The sequence below is a fragment of the Lepisosteus oculatus genome, chromosome 16 (assembly GCF_040954835.1).
Source record: "Lepisosteus oculatus isolate fLepOcu1 chromosome 16, fLepOcu1.hap2, whole genome shotgun sequence".
Classification (NCBI taxonomy): Eukaryota; Metazoa; Chordata; class Actinopteri; order Semionotiformes; family Lepisosteidae; genus Lepisosteus; species Lepisosteus oculatus.
Genome location: NC_090711.1, coordinates 13813090 through 13833723, shown reverse-complemented (window position 1 = coordinate 13833723; position 20634 = coordinate 13813090). Strand labels below are relative to the sequence as shown.

Here is a 20634-nt window from a genome sequence, read left to right as displayed (position 1 = left end):
AGCTTTAACAGATGCCTTTAACTCCACTGGAGAATAATAACATCATTTTTCTTACTCCATCCTGCTAAAAGAAAGGAGTCGGTTTTCACCTATATGTGCCTTGCCAAGCTGTTAGCCTCTCTTCAAATTTATGTTGCTGCTGGTAATGCTGGGTTTTGAATTTCCTTTATTTCAAGATTGAAATACGAGGCAGGCATGACCCCAGAGCCAAAATAAAACTTAAATGAATTTGTGATGGAACCATGAGCTGTAGTTATCTGCAGTCACGCTGGGTTCCTGACAGCGGTAGACAGAAAGTGTGCTTCGTAACTGCTCCTCAAGCAGCGGTGTTTTGTAAATTGAAAGCTAAACATCACCGTAGCGTGCATGAATCCATGTTTTTATTCTGCCATTGTCCCATTTTGCCACACATATGCACTCAAACACAAAGACAGTGATGTATTGTGAAGAAATCGGATGGCAGGAAGTTGCACGTGGAAATGAATTACTTATCCGTCGAGCATTTCTGACTGTGGACAGACTGTGGTCAGAAACCTTCCAGGGTCAGCAGCGCTGTTATGCAAGTCAGATGTTGGTTTTCTGTCAGTAGGGGAGTTGAACTGGAGCGCGACGGTCAGGCTCTTTGGTGTGTTAGCCAGGGCTCTTGAGAGTTTTCATACCCCATAGCCTTTGAGCTACGGGCAGGTTTCACAATTCAATCCAGATGGCTATCAGAGTCTGTTCCCAGATCTTATCTGCACTGCCACATGCTCCACATGCTCTGTTGTAGTGCCTCTTTCTGAGGAAGATAGAATTTCAAAAGGAGTCTTAGTAATTCAACTCGTAAAGACATATATTTAAAGCAGGTGGGGGGTGACCGTGAATTACTGAGATTAAAAGTTACGGTGGAAAATGTGCCATTCTTTTAAACCAAAGCACTCGTTACTGGGCTAAATATAGCCACCAGCTCCCAAATGATCACAAACTGAAACTTTAAAGAGTACATTTAAATGCGAAGCACATCACCCAGTGTGACATGGAATTTTTCCTCCCCATCCAGTTAAGAAACCTCCTCACCATTCCCTAAAAATGCGTTGTTTTTTTTTTAAATCTGACATTGCTGTATAGGGGATGGTTGACATATTCCATGCAGGGAGTTAGATGCAACAGGCATTTATTGTATGCTCATATTTATATCTATGACTTAATACGCCAGTTCATATATATATATTTATTTAAGCATTAGTGAGGTGACTGTTTTGAAGCCTAGCTAATCTCTAAAGAGATTTAGAAATCAGTGTTTCTCCTTACAAGATTAGATTTTTTTCTTTAAACACCTGCTGTGTACACACAGGAATATGATTGTATCTCCTCTTTCTCTTAGCACGGACTGGATGTGCTTTTATTTTGAATCACTAATGTGGCATGTTAGTGTCGTATTGTCCATCAGGTTACAGAATCAAACACATGACAAGCAACATAGCGCCTTTAAAGTTACCAGGTTCTGCCATTTCTTCACCCAGAACATCTCGTGTGCAGCTCATTTTAGAATAAGGGCATTTAAACTCATATAGAAACCTACAGTGACTTCCTCGTGTATGGTTAGCTGGCCCATGCTTTGAGTAAAATTCATTAAAATAACGTGGATTCATTATTTAGCGGTGTATGTGATAAACATAATTGATCAAAAGTGAATTCCACTCACCAAGTAAATTTGTATTCTTTAATACTCTCTGCCACCTTTTCATTAAATGCAATTATTTTTGCATGATACAAAGTCAGCACTTTCACAAAGGAAGTTCAATTATGTCAAAGGCAAAACAGATTGGTTTGGTCTTCTCAGTGCTGTGGAAGTGTGAAGTGACTAAGGGCTTCAGATTCAGCTCTGGCTGGTAAAACACACAGGGTCAAATTAACCTCAGGCTTTCATTATTTTTTTTTCTTATTTCTCTAAAGATATTAAAAAGAACGGTTCCTCTTAGAGTTACATAACTCGAGGTTTGGGGCATTTGGGTAAAGAAACAGGTCGGCTAAAATAAATGAATAATATCTCAATGCCACGTCCACATAGGTACCTGGCAGTCGGCTTTGGATTAAGATTAACTTCAAGCTAAAATTGAAAATGACCTGTGAAATTCTAGGTTTTGGAACAAAGGCTAAATCCTGTTACCTTCACTGTGAAATCACAATGATTCCCTACCTACATCAAAGATGTGAGGAACTGCACCTCAGAAAAATGAACCCTTTGCCAAAATGTTACTTGAGACTTTGTCTGCTTCTGGAACATTTGAAAGAGAAATCTGTGACTTTGTCCATGACAAGCCAGTTAGGAAGAATTTCTAGCATGGTGTAACAAGGGAATGCTACCGTTTCGCAAATATTACACAACGTTTTCATGAAAATCCCCACTGCCACCATTTTTCTAAAATATTGCAGCAACGTGTTAATCCTGGAAAGTGTTGTGCTGGGGTTTCTATAATTTTACCCGCCTGAACAGGGAGAAGCTGTTGTGGTTTTCAGGTGTCATAAGAAGGGCTACGAGCTGAGCTGGGCTGGCAATTCAGAAGCGAATATTGACTCATTTTATCCGGGGGGGGGAGGAAATATGTTGATCTCAAGAATGAAGGCAGGGGTTGGGTTTTCTTTCTGCTCCTGTGCTCTTGCCCGCTTCGGAGCTCTGTGAACAGCCCCACAATCCCCGTGAGCTCGCAAATTAAAAGCGGAAGTCGGGAGACAAGGGAGAGCCTGAAAGGAGACATTGTTGCAGCTCTAGTGCTTTTGAAGGGGGCTCTTGGTGGAGGGAAAAAAAGGGGGGAAGATCTCAGAGGAAGGGGAAAGAGAAAGAAAGATGCCTGATAGGAGACTGGCTGGCCTGCGGGAAAGAACAAAATACAGGCTGACCCTCCCCAACCCCCTCAGATATTTGCTGCCAGCGAGAGTGGGGGATGGGGGGGGCACTCTGAGGGCGCCCAGGGTCTCGGTCATTCAGGCTCATTGTCGTGCTACTGGGCCTTTGTCTTGCTCCGCTGGGCCCGGCGACAAAGACAGGGCGTTTATTCAATTTCACGCCACGTAGACGAAAAGGGCTCCCTCTCTCACCCTGTGGTAGCCCTTCCTCGCCGAGCCAAACTCTCACCACACAGCATAAAGGGGTTATTGGCTGCGAGTTCCTCTTTTCCTGTTTTTGTTGGAGGTTGAAGCTTTGGGAACTACCACTGACTGTAGGGCTTTAATTTTCCTGGAGGGGGCTGGAGGGGGACTTAGATAAAGCACACTGAGTTTCTTGGCCGTGAAGTCCGAGGTGCAAACATACAGCCTTTCCTCCTAAAGACTCGGTTATTATAGACTCCGCGGAACTGTAGAATCTGGTGGGAACTGCTGCTTATGTGGGGATTGCTATGAAAATTGGGAGAGTAGTCTGGAGATGCAGCACATCTTTATAAACATCCTTTTTCACCATCTTGGCCTCAGGTTCTTGGTTCTCATTCTGCATGTACCAGGATTTGAATTTGTGGCTTCTGTCGAGCACTATCCAGTTGTTCAATGGTCATTCACCCTCTCTCTGTTATGTAATTCTGCACAAGTTATTCATGCTGTAGAGAGCTGGAGTGAGAGTGTGGAAAAGGCAGTGATAACGCAATGGAAATAGGCATGTAGTTTAATAGTGAAAGCTCCGTAACTCAATTCAACCCCGGCCCCCTGAACGTTTTAATAAACTCATTTTCCCCCCTCATTTTAAACAAAGAAACATTATGCTCAATTATGGGAAACCGCTTCATGCTACATGTCCAGAACTCCTCGTGGTGCTTATTTCTAATTTCATAGGTCCGTGTCAGGTCTGTGGGTGTTTTTTTTGTAGCAGTATGGTTTGCATTATGGAGCAAATAACACACTTCGGAGCTAATTGTCAAAGGCTGTATCGCAGAGGAATTGTTTCAGAGCTGTCTGGCTTCCTGGCAGCGTATACGGGTACTGCATTATTAATGTGTATCCAGGAAAGAATGAGATGACAACAATGTTGCAGTTAAATAAGTAACATAAGAAATGTTATCTAGGTTACAAGAGGACCAAGTTGCCCATCTAACCCATTTGTTGGTTAGTAGCTAGTTGATCCAATAGTCTTATCCTGATGTTTCCTGAAAGTAGCCAGAGAACCAGCTTCTGTAAGTTGACTGGGCAGCTTGCTCCACACTCCCCCAATCCTTAGGGTAAAGAAGTACCTGTTCTGTTCTCAGATTTAAAACCGCTCCCAGTGTAACTTCAAACCTTCCTCTTCCCTAATCGTCTGAGGGTCGGAGAAGCCTCGCAACGATTATTGTGTGTTTGCACAGTGTTGTCAAGGAGACCCTTCGATCCAGGTGGCAGGGTTCTCTCTTCTCCCGTTGACAGCAGAGGGTTGTTGAGGGTTGTGATTCATTTACAGGGAATGGAAGCAAGTGGCCGGGGTTCTCCGACCTTGTCCTCTCCGAGGTCAAGATGCACACCCTGGCTTTGATTCCACAGTGTCCGCAAAGATTTTGCCTCCTGTTCTGTACGAATCAGAAGCACAGAGGAAGGAGTCAGCCCTCAGAGAGTGGAGCTGCCAGTGTAACTTGGGAGCTGAGAACAGCTCTTCACTGCTAGCGCTCAAGCCCTTTGAAATGTTGTACATTTGAGTTGCACTTTTACCCTCTTTTGCAGCTGGAGCTCTTTAGCAGAAACATTTGCATGTGATGCAGAAAAGACATCGCTGTTGCTGGCAGCTACTCCGTTTTCAAGAAGTCTGGAAAGACTTGAGAAAAGAACATGCTGATGTGTGGGGTTTCACAGTTTTACTTATTTGCAAGCAGCTAGACGTCTCGCTGATGGACAGATGAAGGCTGCAGTCATTAATGTAGCAAAAATGCCTTTCTCAGGTGAAATGTCTTTTAGGTGCAGGATATTGAAAGACATTTCAAGTTAATAACTCCAGACTTATTTGGAATTAACTTCTGAATTTCCCTGCGACTGTGAATTGAAAGAAGCAGTTAGAAAATGGATGGGTCGATTTAATTATTAAAAATTAATGTTCATTAGTTTGAATATATTATTAAATATACAGTGTTACATTTATGTTGATGCTATAAATATATTCTATACATTATGCAATGTTATGGGTGAGTACATCTAAATCTGAATTATTTGATTGAATATTTTCATTTAAAAAATATTTTTTAAAATTAATAATATTGCCTTTTTTAATTTAGTTCCCTTCCAGGTAAAGGGATTTGAGCAGGCACCTCATAAGAGTCACGATTCATTCGTTTTGATATTAAGCAACTTCTCAGCCTTGAGTAGCTGATACAATTCAAAGTAAGCATCGTACCGAAATTTACTTTTTAATACCATTAGATAGCATTTAATAAAAATGTGAACTATTCAAGAGCTATGAAAGGATTATGGGCTAATGAAGTTAAAGCTTTGGCCTTGTCAGTACTCCATCATTACTGAAAGTGGACTCTTACATCGGCAGATGCAAGACACTAATTCCATTTTTTTGGCTGTTTTTCATTTCCTTTGTGCTCACTCTTACAAAATTGCTATAAACTGCTACAGCAGGAAGTAGATCTGCTGTCACCTGTGTAGGCGAGCTGGTTATATCTGTTTCATCGAGGTTTTTAAATGGAGCGCTTATTAGAATTAACAGATATGGTTTCCTCTGCGTTTCTTGCCCTTTTTGTTTGCATAGTCGCCATCACTCTAAGCAAAAAGAAATGCGTAACACGTTTCCTGAAAATGAAATGAAATAACGGATGAAGGCAGATGTTGCTGGGAAAAAGAAGCAGAATCCAATTTATATCTTTGATGAGACGAAGCAAAGGCGAAGAAACTTCAATGAGAGGCCCTCGTCATGTGTCCCTAAGTTTATAAATTAAACATTTCCAGGCACAGTTTTGCAAACCTCCATTACACTGAGTCTAAGTTCAAGTTGGAGGGGAGGGTGGCGATAATGCGTCTGGAATGAAACTAGGTGGCTGCAGTGAAAAATAAATGCCAGGCTGCTTCTGAAGCAGTCAGCACTCGTGACAAACGGTTTTATTTCTGCGTAAGCAGACTAGTGGCTGACACAGACCTACTGGGCTAAAGGCATGCAAAGGACTGGGGATTTTACATCAGAGGCTGATAACGTTGGCCTGTGAGCAAAGGCATGCCGATCCTTTTGTCTCCATCATTTCAGTTCTGCTTTTCATGGATTCAGTCCCTTTGCTTGCGAGTTTCGTAATGTAACCACACACCAGCATGTGATTGCTGAATGTGCCTTAAACTGTTTTGTTTTTTTTTTTACGTAGGCAGACTTCCTTTTTTTAAAAAAAGAATCTGCTCTGAAGCTATCCAGTCTAAAGTTTTCCCATTGCAATGGCTTCGCGCTGTAAAAACACACTCGTTCGTCAAATTGTAAGAATTCAAGTTGGTACTATTGCTTTGAGGCGTTTGTTCGCAAACAAGGCGAGGTGCATGCTTTATAATAAACCTTGATTTGTATAGATTTTTTACTGCTTTAGTAATTTCAAGGCACTTTCATTTACTGATGGTCAGTTAATTAATAGGTTGAAATAGAGAGAACTTGTTCACTTTCTTCTTTTCTCATTTAGGCTGCCTACTGGACCAGATCACAAAGAACTTCACAATTTATTTATATTTTTCTACTTTAATGTCTAGATTTTCTAACGTTGGTCCAGGGATGCAGTCATATTGCTTAGTTTGAAGACATCTAAATGCTGAGACCTTTAATGTGCTGATCAAAAGATTTGAATGGATTGTATCCTTAATCAGATGAGCACTCAGAAACACTCTGATCAGTGTAATCTCAAGGGCAATCTCGGATTTTCACATTGCTTTCCGGACATAAATGTGATCAATATCATTGCGTGATACTGATTACCTTTTTTGCTTGATTAAGGTTGTGGGTAGTATTTAAACAACTGGCTATTCCAATATACTGAAGATGTTGAGATCTTGTCTTTCTTTTGTGAATCTTGTTTCCAGTTTATGTACTTGTTTGGTCGATTCAAAATAAGACTACTTCATGTTAGTTTTCATATCTACATCTTGACCAAATTGCAAACAGGGACATTTAGTACTCTGTGTGTGGTGATTGCCTGAGCAAATCATGAGGTCTGGGCCTTTTCATTTACAACCAATTCAGCTAGGACCATCATAAACCCTCCATAAACCTTGTGGGGCCCCTGGCAAGTAACAAACTAATTTATACAGTGTGTGAATGGTTTTCAAAATGTATACACAAATGTGTGCTTTTTTTGTCAATACTTAATAGTAAACTTGAAAAGGTTTGGAAATTTGCTATCTACTAAATGGTGCCAACATAAAGTATAACTCCCCCTTTTAAGATTATGATTCTTTTCTGTGTACTGCTCCTCACCAACAATTGTGCAGAGAGCTGCTCTGCACTCCAATGGGTATTCTTGGTTAAATAGTGGTAAACAGAGTCATTTGAACTTCCATTACTTTGACAGTGTGCTTCTGTGAGGCCCTACACAGACTGCATCTAGAGAAAGAAGACAGCCAGGCTACTTAAAATCAGATTCTCAGCATGTGTGGGGTGAGAGTCTGCAATGGGAGTGTTTGATAACGGAGACGGACCAGGAGACCAGCGGAATGAAATATAGACCGGCATGTCTGAAAGCATCTGCATATGGCTCTGATTTTGCAGTGGCTCGGCCCTGCAATGCTTTTGCAGAATTTGGGCCTTGTGTCTTATATCGGCAGCACCCAAAGTGCACAGCAGTAAGGGGTCCTATCTGCAGCTGCTGCATTTCAAAGGGCTTGAAGCCTGTGTTTTCTCCTGAGTGGCAAGAAGTCAGTTTCATCCCTTTTTTGTTTTCTGAGAAAAAAGAGGAATTTCTCTGCACTTCTCTTGCAAGGAGGTCAGTGTGCGAAACCACCTCTCTAGCACACTGACTCGTCACATCTCTTAACTAATGCTTGGCTTTCACAGTGCATGCACACTGACACTCATAGTGCTACCCTTTGCAGGCTATGGCTGTCAGGGTTTGCGGTGTCATCTTGCTAAAAAATTACAGAGCATTTGAATGTGGTAAACCTATCTTATCACAGGTTTGTAATATGGCTACAGTAAGCATCTGCTGTATATTATAAAAAGTAAAGAGAGGAGCACTCCTGCTTTTAAAATAACTCATCCATTATAAGAAAGCCACTTACTCCCGTTAAGGAATAGGGGAACCTGGCACACATTCTGGAGGTACGCAGCACTGGGACTATACCCCAGATGGCATGCCAGTCCATTGCAGGACACACACAAGCACCTTAGAGATGCAGAGAACATGCAGACTCCACATAGAAGGTGTCACAGGTCGGAGTTGAGCCCAGGACCCAAGAGCATGGTGGCAGACGTGCCAACTACACTGCCTCTAAGCTGCTGCCTTTTAAAGCCACCCTTAGACACAACATTGTTCATAACATTTAGGACATTTCTTGAATGAAATAAACACAGGCTGCCTCTTTCACAGTTTGCAGCTGTTTCCTGTTAAAAACGCAGCTTGTGAATATGAAGGCAGTTTCTCTTCCACTCAGAGATTCTAAAATACATCCTGAGAGGCATGCAAATTAAGGAAATTGATTGATCGAATCAACTGAAGTGAAAACATACTTTTTGCTGACCTACACTGAAGAGTTGGTATAGAAAACGGAGAAAAGAAACTCACAGGGCAGAATGGACTTTGTGTTAGTGTAGGGTGGTTTGCTTTCATTTGTTGAGTAACGTTTTGTATTCGGCTTGTGTTTTAGATGTATATGATAAAATATTAACACTTAATGCATCAACGTTAAGGATTTGTTAGTACAAATCAAATACATGTTTTATACGTATTACTACTGAATACTAATATAAACTTAATGTGACTTTATTGACAGTCCATTATATACAAATAAAGTGTTGCTGGCATTTTACAGTTTTTAACTGTCACATCCAATTTCACATTGTTTATCATCTGTGGGATCTCATTCCTGGTCTGTGGCCTTATCCTCCTTCCCATCATTAGTCACACTTATCCATGGACAAGCATGGCTAAGGAGTTTCACACTCTCCAGTGACGGAAGCAGGCTGTCTGTTAATCTGACATGGATTAACTATACAAGGCTCATTTACGCCCCTCAGAGAAGAGTTTCCAGCCTTTAAAGCCCCGCTTACTAATTTGCAGGCTGTAAAAAGGTCAGCTTCATTGTACAGTTTTGTACCTTAGGACATCATTAGTTATTAAGGAAAGATCAGGGGTCGCAGAGAATCATTTTGCGCACCAATAAATTTTATCACCCAAAGGTGGAAAATCTGTCGTGCTTGAAATGCCAGAACTAATGAGGTTAGTGAATTCAGATAAAGACCTTTGAACATGTCACATGAATGTGAGGGTCCCGTGCAAAATGTATATTGATACTGTTTCTTGATTTTTCTGTTAGGAATAGGGATTACACAGTGTTGTTTTTCTGACGTCATGATGCAGTTTTCATTTTTGAGTTTGGTTTAATTTAGCCTTTATCAGGACTCCTCTCTAGCAGAATCTGGAAGCGAAGGCTTGAGAAAGTGAAAATGAAGGACCGAGATCAATTAAGGATTTTCACATCTGTCCCTGTGGTGCTGTAGTGCTTTAGATCCATATCTGACTTGTTAATTGGATTAACTACTGCACATAAATTCATAGTTGACAGCAGGGGGTTCCTGTTACAGTAGTCCAAAGACAACACTCAGTTGAGCATAAGGACAATCTGAGATTTTCACTTTGCTATCTGGTCATAATCGCGTCACTTTGCTCACTACAAGTAAACCACATTGTGTCCACAAAGTTCTGTTTTGCTCCCAGTGTAGCAGACCAGCGAACAAGTGGTTGGGGAGATGTGTGTGGCCCTAATATCCCCCCTGTCACCAGAATTCAAGCCCCGCTTTTCACTTTGAAACCTCTGAACTCTGCCGCAATGCAGAATTGTCTGGAAAGCCAGTGTTTTTACGATCTCTGACCATCCTGGGAACAGTCCCCAGTGCTTCCGAGCCAAAGTCAACAATCACATAGGCTGGATACTTGGAGCAGCCTTTGTGTACATCCTTTGTGGTTAAATTGTTTGGGAAAAAATATTCCTTCAAGGATGAAGTCGGTCGTAGTGTGATAAAATAAGTGTAGATGGGGAGGGAGGACTATTAAAGAAACATTTCTGCATTTGCAATTTTGATTACATGGTGAATGAATTATTTTTATGAACCTGTATTTTGGAAGTGGAAAGGATTAAGTTGTTTTTAAACACTTGTCTTAATATTAGGTTATACCATCAGTCCAAGATTGACTGGGATTCCTCTACCTGTAGTGGACAAATAGCTGAGCCAGGGTGTCCATGTTATCTGACTTGTGGCTTGTGTAAAACTGCAGTGAACCCACTGTTAACACTGGTTGGCTGGGATTTTCTTGGTTTTTCTGTCAAAACAGTGACTCCTGTGACTTCCCAGTCACCAGTTACCTTCAAGTTTGCAGTGACGTCAGTGAGAGACACCCTGCCTGTGTGAACTCTTCCGCGGCTCTTGTAGCTTCTCACACACTGAAGGTGATGGATGGGCAGGTCGAGGCAATTGGAGATTTTACATTGGATGGGCATAAATTAAAAACACTTCATAAAACCAGTCTGTTTGAGGTTGTTTCTCCATTGCATGTTTATTATTTGGAAAACGTAGTTTTGCAAATTTACAGATTTTATGAAGCCGCATTTGTAAAATTAAATAAACCACGAGCACTAAGGTTAGACCTCAAAGACCCTGGTCTTATACATAAGTTCAATTATTTTGTCTTAAATCTTTTCTTTTCCGAACTCGAGCTGACAGGTTCACCGTGAAATCATTGATATGTTGGACGGGCCAGATTTCTTCTTTCCTGAGTAATGTGTACTGTCTACAATTCAGTGACTTGCAGTCGTCTGTGAACGTTTGACCATGAACCTCGCAGTTCTTGCAGCACAACGTCCTGCACTTGGACAATCCTTCCTGTTTCACATCTAAAAAGGCTTCTGAAGGAGCTAGTGCAGAGAAGTGTTGTTCCTCAATGCACGCTTGCTGAATTCTGAACTGCTTGAACATGCACTGGAGTCTCGAGTGCTGTCAGAGTGCAGAAGGAAATGTGGTTCTAAAGCCTGACTGCTTTACAGACAATTTTCACTTCTCTTATTCACAAATCATTCTTCTTTGCAGCTGCTTTAAAAACTGGTAAAATAATTGACTGTTTTGTGAGCTCTTGTGCAGCTCTTACGGTGTAATAAAACATTTTTATTCCTATTTAAAATGATGCCTTAATGCTTTGATAAGTTAGTCAGAGTTCCTTTTAACTTATGCTTTTATACAATTATTGATGAACACAAACTGGTGTATAAATGTATATTCTATAAAAGAAACTGAAGTTAATCTGAATTCTTGAATGCACATGGGTCTGAAGAAAAATGTGATTACCGCAACTCAAGGTAAACTGTACTTGCCAAAATGACCTTCACAGCAGTATATGTATATATTTAGTGATTTTTTTTGTAAATGTTGAGCCATTTCCTAAAACTGGCTATTAATGAGGAAGTAATCCTTTAACAAATAAAGTTCTGGTGCGTTCAATTAACAGCAACTACTAGAAATGCTGAAAAACATTCCTGCATATTAAGATGGGACAATTATACAGCTCTTAAAGCAGAGAGAGATTTAGATGTCCAGTCCTCTGAATTTATTTGAAGACCAGTGTAATTTACACCGGAAAAAAATAAACTAGAGGTATATCAGGTTTTCGGATCTAGGCTGTGCTTCTGCAGTCAAGGTGGAAACACCATAACGCGTTCAAAAGCTTGCCATAAAGGGCTTTTTAATTGAAGACTTTAACCCTTCTTGTGTATAAAGGAGTAAGCTGTTCATTCGGTACAGGGAGTTGCAGAACGGGGTTTGTTTTGGAGTGGTGAACTAATATACTTCAGTGTGGCCCGTTTCCTTCATGCTGTTCACCCACAAGCAATCAGTCATGAGTGATTTATTATCACAGTGGACTACCAGGTGTGTATCAGGTGAAAACACTAGACCTTTACATCACTTATAAAGAACAAATAAAAACTCCCTTATAGGACATTCTTGGCACACTTGCTGCAGTTAGTCTTATATTGCATTGAGAGACTTACAACACATGAGTGGCAGTGGCCTTAAATGTTGCATCACAGAGTGTTGTTTCAGTTCTTAACACATTCTGAGCACAAAATGTATCTGAATCGGACATAATCCACCACAGTCATCACTGAAGCTGAATAATTCCAGTAAAAAATAGAATATATTATTTCGCTTTAACGCAAAGAGCTTGATAATACAAATTCAATACGCTCTTACAAGTAACAATGGAATCTGAAAGAAAACCATTTTGCAGTTCTTAGTTTATCTGATTATTGCCTGATAGAGCAACAACATTTCTTCCACTTTGCTTTATCGTCACAGGTAAAATTCACAAACCATTTTAAAAAGTGATGAGTGACTTAAAACTAAAAACATAAAGAATTATTCTTAATGTTTTTTTGCAGTTGATTACTGAAAACGTACACTTCAGTAAAGTTCAGTTATCTGTAAAATATCTTCAAGCTTGGTTAGAAGTATCAACAATTGTGCTGTTAAATAATTACTTGCAATAATTCACTGGGCCCTCCAGGATTTGGTTAGTATGTTGCTGATTAGAAATTTCTATAAGGGAACCAGGGTTGCTCTGTGCCTCTGTCCTGGGGTGCTATCTATGTGGAGTTTGTATGTTCTGCCTGTATTCTTGTGGGTTTGTCCTTGGAATCAGAAAATGGATGCATAAGGGACCAAGCTGAAGTGAATCAATGTAAATGTAGCGTGCTTTGGAGTCCGTCTTGTATATCTTACAAATAGAGAGTGTGAATGTGAAATCATTCTAGAAGCTGTCTTGCTGTATGTTAGTGTCACTAAAGGGGGCAAACTAGCACCATTTTTTTTTGCCGCTGTTGAAACAATATATTGGATTCTGCCTGGAAAGTACAACGGAACAGTTACCATTGAAGCAAATAAACGACCATCAAGTATTTCTTAATTCTGTGTGCTTGGCTACCTTGGCAGGTGCAGTGTGGGGCTGAGCACTCAGCTGCTTCTCGATGCAAATGAGATTCCGTAGCTGTTGGTGTTAATTGATGAACGGGGCTGTAAATTTGCATTCATAAACGCATGGCTGCAAAGTTCTCCTATTTTTGTTTCCATTGCTTGGTTTATTCAACATGTGATACTATTGAGATACTGCAGAGAGTTGTAGTAGCCAGGCATTGCAGTATATGGAGAGAATGTGCAAATTGCTTTTAATTATTTCCATTTTGTGGCCATGTAGGTTGCATGTTCTATGATTTGTATAACTTACCTAAATATTTTCTTATATTTATCATCTTTTATCGATTTTCCTTGTCTGTTACTGAATGCTTGCACTTTCTAAGCACTGAAAGGTACTTCTGTGTTATCTGTGGAGCTGGTGTTTTTTGTGACTGCGCTGTTACAGTCACCAGTCATTTGTGTCTCCCTAGAGGTAAATTCAGCATACGTTGCTGTGACATTTCTATAATGCATGCGCAGCACGTGCTGTGAGGAAGAAAATAATTTTGAGATATTCTAGAGGAATTTATTTTAGCAAATAATGAATCTAATGAATAGAATGCCATTTACTATTTTCTATTGACCATTTACTCCAATGTTGTCGCTTACCAATGAGAGATTCAATTTTTACCCATCACAGAGCATTCTAAGACTACCAAAGTAAATAACATATTATAAGGATTCGTCTCTCCTGAGAAAGCACTCAATTTATTTAAATAAAAACAAAATCTTCTTTCACAGAAGCTCAGACACTTAACTGGCAAATTGCAAACACAATGATAATGCATGTGCTCCACAAAACACAATTAAAATAGATAATGGGCTGCATTATAATATGGAAAAGGCATGGATGGCATTATATGTTGATGAAACAGTGGCAAGATAGAGAACAAGGATAGAGGAATTCCTGCAGTTATGTGGCGAAGGGAACGACGCAATGTGCTTGCGGGGTTTATGTGCTACAAACACAAAGGGAGGGGCAGCCATGTGACGTTCACTCAGAACCTGAACGAGCAGGAAAGGGAATGGAATTTCAGCTGCTGCCTGCCAGTGCTGTTGGGAACTCCTGTTGATGTCATGATAGAGGAATGAGGCTTTCAGGGCACTCCAACACAATTACCAGCTTTTACTCTTCAATAACCATAAAGCCTGCAAAATATGTGGACTTGCTGACCTTGCCTGCCAGCATTCCTGTGTCACTTGCGGGCTTTGCCGTTTGGCAGCAGTGAGATGGCAATGCAGCTGGAAAAGTTTACACATGTTGGGGAAGGATTCCATGCCACTATACCTGCATCCAGCATTGAGACAATCCAGTATTCTCATGACAGAGGTGATTTTGTAGATCACCCCCTTACCCAAAATGCTAACGAAGGAAGTCGGGCTGTTCTGAAAGAGCTCAGTTAATAAAAAGGGGAGTGAGGTCAGTGTGCACGATCCCCGTTCTACTCACACGGAACCTGCTTGTGTGCTTCAGCCTGGTCAAGGTGTTTAACCAGCCCGATCAGCCAGCCTGACCTTGAGCAAAGCCTCAGTCTTGCTCTTCGTTGACATATTTCTACTTGTCTTCTACACTCAGTGATTCGCAGTGACAGTGTTCGTGCTGCACGGCGGCGGTCAGCTTTAACTGAGATTGAAATATCCTTGAAGAAAAATTCCCCATTGTAATTGTTCACCTGACTGTTGCATTGATTTATGGAATATAACCCCGAACTGAAAATGTTATATCTCAACGTTCTGTGGGTGCATGTTGTATAGCCAGTGCAAGTTTTCGAAACACCCCCCTTTCTAAGCTAGCACTTTCTGTGGGGCCTCACCTTTCAACTAATGAAGTGAGGGAGCATCCTTTTAGCAGAGAAAATGCCCTTTCCCCTGGTTTGACACCCCTCCGCATTTGAAGAGTGTCATTGCTTGTCCCATAAAGCAAACAGCTCAGCCTCCTCTTATCCCAGCAAGCACTGCTGTCTCCTCGCCATACGGGCACGCTTCCAAACCAGTTCGACCAGCGCAACGTCAGTCACGAAGAGCGCCATCCCACCCCTGTGTGTGAAAGTCACGAGTGGGCCACGGGGGATGGCACTGAGTAGCAGCAGCAAAGTCCTTTCCCTCCCTCCCGGAGCTTTGGGAAATGTGGTTTCTGCCTGCAGGTAAAGGTTGCTAGTTTCCACTGACGTAACCCGGTAAAGGTCACACTTGTTTAATGAAAGAAGACTCGATCTGACCCGTGTACTGTCTCCCTCCTCCAGGGAGCATTATTGGCCACCAAGAAGCATGTTCATATTTTTTTAAACACACACTCTGGGGGGGGCCTGGTAAATTTTGTGACTTTGTGGTCTACGTAGTTGTCTTTTGGCAACGGTGATTGTTTGACTTCAGGTTAGTGTTTGGTCTGTGTGTGATGTAGAAATAATAACAACATCATAATCCTTATGATGTTAATAATATTTTAATTATAATATGATTACACTAATAATATAATTAATGATAAAATTCATAATAGTGTTGTCTGAATATTAGCACAGGGGATCAAATGTTTCCCATCCTTCTGGGGGATTCTAATATTCTTCTGCGTGGATAGTGTCTAAAGAACCCCAGGGGTACCCAGAGCTTTGGTGGAGAACTACTGTTATGTAGAGTCTGAGTGCTGTGGAAATGTCTGGGTGACTGAAAGCCCACTTTGTGGGGCCTCACTGACATCTGTCTGACACATTTCCAGTCAGGTGGGGTTTTGCTTGTTTGGTGGTGACTGAGGAATCGAGAGGAATACCCCCCTGCACTGTCTGAGCTGAAGACTTATCTGCTGGTTACTGTATTTTATAAAATGCTATGTGTAGTTATAACAGTATTTTTTTGTAATGTACTTTTAAATCCAGTTAATTATCTTGTATTATCCTCCTATTATTTAGAAGCCCTAAATGCTAAATAGTTCACCCTGGATTATAATGGCAAGCATTATTATTAGTGTCATTAATCTGAGTATTAGAAATACTATTATGCAGCGGACATATGTATGAACTGCTGGTCCTCTTCGGCTGTCACACATTTGGTAGTGTAACGTGTGCGAGGAAGACAATCTGTTAACTCCGCTGTCAGAGGCGAGAGCGCTGTGTGAAACTGATCCCGGAACCCACAACACTGACTGAAGCCTGACAGCCTTTCCCGTTGGCAAATGTAGGCTATATGGATTTAAGTCAATAATGTGTTATTTAAGAAATCTGGTATGAAGGGTGAGGAGCAGGAAATAGGAATTGTTTTTGGCCTGTCCTTAAGATTTCTCGCAAAGAGGGCGTTAAGATTCATTGCGAAAAGAAAAAGTATTCTTTTTGGTGTGACCCAATCTGCTAAACCTTAAAAAAAGGAAAGGATACAAGAATACCTCAAAAGAAAAATGGAGCAAAAAAAAACCCCCGAAAAAATAAAATGTTTGTATTTTCCTCCCAATTCTCAAAATCCCTGAGGTGTGCCTGTCAAGAGCAGGCAGCGTGGAAGAAGATACTTTTTTTCCCTAGCTGTTAGGATGGTGTCAGTCTTTCACGCTGTGCAGCCGGTGGAGCAGCGGGGTTTGGGACTCGGGGAGGGGGTGAAGGAAGAGCTCGGAATCACTAATACTCCTTCAAAGACTGCTGAGGGTGAGACAGGCACTAGCTGGTGACGAGCCCGCCGCCTGCCTTCTGGTCCGCCTCGCCGCTCGCTGTGGCTCCGCCGGCAGACGGGGAGGTGTGAACCTGCGCCCCCGAGCTGGCCAGCGTCACTTCATTAGCGTGCCTGAGGGCGCTGTTTGTTTCTCCGGCGGTGGGGCTCGGGTAACTCATTAGCGAACGGAATCAGATTTTAATTGCGTTTAGCATGTTCACGAGAGTCACATTGACGTGGGGGGATTTCAGTCCCGGTCTCCAACGCGTTTGCATCATTAGGTAGCTGGCGAGTGTTTCTGAACATTTGACGAGGTTGGTCGATTCTGTTTATTTTTTTTTCTTCTGAAAAGTAAAAGGCGAGAACTGGGGAAAAAAAATAATCCTGAACAATCCCCACTGCCCATTCAGGCATGCAAAAAAAAGGTCTGGATGGAAAGGTTTTACTTTAATATTTATAGAATTGATTATTTGCTGGGGTCAACAAACATCTCACTCATCCAAATGACACTTTCCCATTCAACGTTCCCCAAGAAACCACATAAATAATAAAAATTGCCTTCACTTCATCAAACATCCTGGAGTCTCGGCCATTGATTTCTGAATCTGAATTTTGGTGATACAGTTCTGTATGCTGTGTAATGAAATCCAACTCCTGGGGAGCTTCCATTTAAATTGTATTTATATTACTTTCTTAAATACACATAGTCATGAAGACAGTTAATGGATGGTCAAGAATTTAACAAAATACTGCACAGGGACTTTTTTTAATTTGAGAAGGGTTTGTTTTGCTCCGTGCAGCCTGGTGTGCTTTCCGGCATTTTCCTAAAGATAGCTCCGGCCTCTTTAATTCAGGTCCCTTGAATGGCACCAGGAAGCAGGGTGAAATCACAGCTCCACAACCTCTGTAGTCCTGACTCAGACCATTGTGTCTTTCTTCATAGGCCTTGCCACCTCCCGTTGAGCGCAGGCGAGAGAGAGAAAGAACTGGGACACAAGATAGTTCTGTACAGATTTGGTTGTAAAAAAGAGATTTTTAAAGGATATTGTTTGTGTAACTTGTGGCCTTCTGTTAGAACTCCCAGTACTGTGCCTTTTGTACACACAAAGCAGTGGGTTTGTTGGAGTATTATTGGGTTCCTAAACTACGTCTTGTTAGGCTGTGTGTTATGTGCAGGCCAGCAGCTGACTGGTTCCAGAGGGGGAGCAAATATAATCACAGAAGCACTGAGGACCCTGTTCTTCGAAAAGAAGCTTTGATTTTTGCTCCACATCCAATTAATTTGTCAACTCCTCAAAGGGTATTTCACACTACCTTTGATGTCTTCAAATTTTTAAGAGAGAGAGGGGGCCACTGAAGGTCTTCATTAGTCACACATTTTACTATCTCTGCATTAAACGTGTGACTAAACCTCTGCTCTGAGTTTTCTGGCCCAAGCCTCTTGCGCTCCGACTGCAGTTGGTCAAAATAGGGACCTCCGAGATGACGATCTGCAAAACCGTATTGTTTTTCCCATTAAAGTGACAGAACCCCAGGAAGTGGAGCCGAAGCTCAAGACTTTGCTTTTGCTTCTGCTATGCCCCTTCCACCTTGATGAGGTCCAGATGTTATTGTCTTCCTTAATGAGGAGCTGAAACGTCTGCTGGGAGGTTCAGAGGCAGCTATTAGGAGCAGAATAAACAATTACCCCCCACAGCTGTTAAGCTGTTGGCACCTTTTAGACCTTGGATGATAATAGGTTTGAGTTAGTTACAGAAAATGAAGAGGTTAGCTGTTGACAAGAACTTGCATAAAGACGGTTAATGGGAGCAGGGAGTAACAGTTCTCCCATGAGCGTTCTTATTGCTAGCTATCCTTTATGCCTAAAATTTGGAATGTCGTTGTTGTTTAATGAACATGGACTTTGCTGATAATATTAATGTATAAAAGGAAAAAAAGCTATAAAATCACCCTCTCCTCCCAAAAAAGCAATTATCGTGGCTTAAAATAATCTTTTTGATTAAGTGTTTAAGACAGTATTCAGAGCAAAACCATTGTTTCACAGCAATGCTCTCAATACTGTCTTAGATATTTAATCATTGTATAATGCATGAGGCTATTTATAATTAACATCGAGGGATTAGCCCAGAAAGCCAAAGTAAAAGCTTTGTTTTAAATCTCCCTCAGGGTTTTTTCTGTCATTCAAAACCGCGTTCTGAAACTGACCATCTAAAAAGCCCCTGGAAAGACCTGCAGTTTGTCTGCCTTAAAATGTGCAAGTCGTCAGATGTGAAGAGTATTACGAATGTTCCTTGACTGGCATTGAAAATGTGTCATCTGTTAAATGTGTAAAAATACTTTTTGTAGTCTTTTTCCTTTGCTGGAATAAGAATTGTAAAGAGATGTTCGGGAATGAGCAGCAATGTGCTTCCTTTCAAGGCAAATGGCCTTTCAGCACGTCCTGTAGGAATGGCAAGAGCTGAGGGCTGAAACACACATGTGCTCAATGTGCTTGACACATGCAGTTTTCCAGCTGTACAGGTAATGGGGAGAGTCACACATTGTTTCCTTCCACTGTTCTATTGCACTGTGACCTCTAGGATCACCTCTGCGACTGATCCCGAAACAGTACACAAAGCGCTTCCTGCCTGTAATGTAACTTCATCACCTTTTCCTCTTTTTCAGGCCTTTCTGCATAGGATTCAACAGACACCTCATGATCAGCTGTGCTTATCTGAAGAAAATGTTAAGGTAAGAAAAAAATGCTTATATTTACTCTCTTGTTTTATTCCCAGCTTGTAGAAAGTGTAACTTCAGCTTGCACTTAAATAAGAGCATAAAAGAGGCTGCAGGTGAGTTTGTTGAGCCTCACTCTTCTGGCCAGGAGGTTGTTAATGATCCAAGAATCCGTCATCGCTCGAGCAAGGCAGCTCCCAAAACAGGACTCGGCCGTTTCTCTCATCAACACGCAGTCCACAGCTTTAATAGGCATCAACATTCTCAGTTTTGAAATGATCTGTCCTTTATTTACATTGATGCCTCCTTGAGCTCCAGTCTGTGCTGAATTTAAATAACAGGCTGGCGTTGACTTTGTCTGCTCCTCTTAAAGTTTCAGAAACATCAGTCAGATCCAGCTGAATCCTTCAGCAGTTGATGTCTTAGGGCTACCAGCTGAAATTCTGCCGAGATTGTATCACCATAGAATATCTAGGGGAATGCAAGGGAGGTAGGGGAATTGATAAAACTCCAATTATTTTTTTCTGCAAATTTGCACCACAAATTTGTGTAAAGGTGGGGAGAGGGCTAAACATTTCCTTTTGTTCCGGGTGAGTCAGTCACTTTCACTTCTTATAACAGGAGTGTTGAGTGAGTTTGGATTTTCCGAGCAGTTTTTCTTGATGTACATACATTTCTTGATGTGTTCAGGCTTCTAAATACTAAAGAGCAAATTTCAACTGAATGATCAAAGATTATGGAGAACAAGTTGACAAAATCAACCAAAATTGACAAATTGACACCCAAAGAAGGCTCCACAGCCGAAAAGTTGAGTTTCTTTTCTTTTCCGCCTGGAATAAACCTGTACGTGTTCCTTGACAAAATCATTACCTCAAAATGGCAACAGAGTTTTATTTCTCTTTAAAGAATTTCTCTTTAATTGCGTTTATGTGACAATGTTTGTTTGTCTTCTGTCCTGTTTAAATTTGTACTGTATATTGTAGTGGCGAGGCTTAATAATAAGGCAGAATTAAGTGTTTCTGAGCTTTCCCAAATTAGGCCTCATTTCTCTGTTCATCTCTGTGGTGCAGCCACAGAGAAACCATTCATGCAAGGTGATTTAAGGTCCAAGGACAGCTCCCAAAGGGGGATGCATTTAGCTAAGCCTGGCTATCATGATCAATGGTCATCCA

General features: G+C 41.3%; 1 protein-coding gene across 2 annotated transcripts in view; it reads left to right on the top strand.

Moving 5' to 3' along the window:
• Window positions 1-20634, top strand: part of prex1 (phosphatidylinositol-3,4,5-trisphosphate-dependent Rac exchange factor 1) — a 145463-nt gene that overhangs the window by 18005 nt on the left and 106824 nt on the right. For both annotated transcript variants that reach the window (XM_069179353.1, XM_069179352.1), the window contains exon 2: window positions 19412-19477. In XM_069179353.1, coding sequence (XP_069035454.1) covers window positions 19412-19477 — 66 coding nt within the window. The remainder of the gene's footprint in view (window positions 1-19411; window positions 19478-20634) is intronic.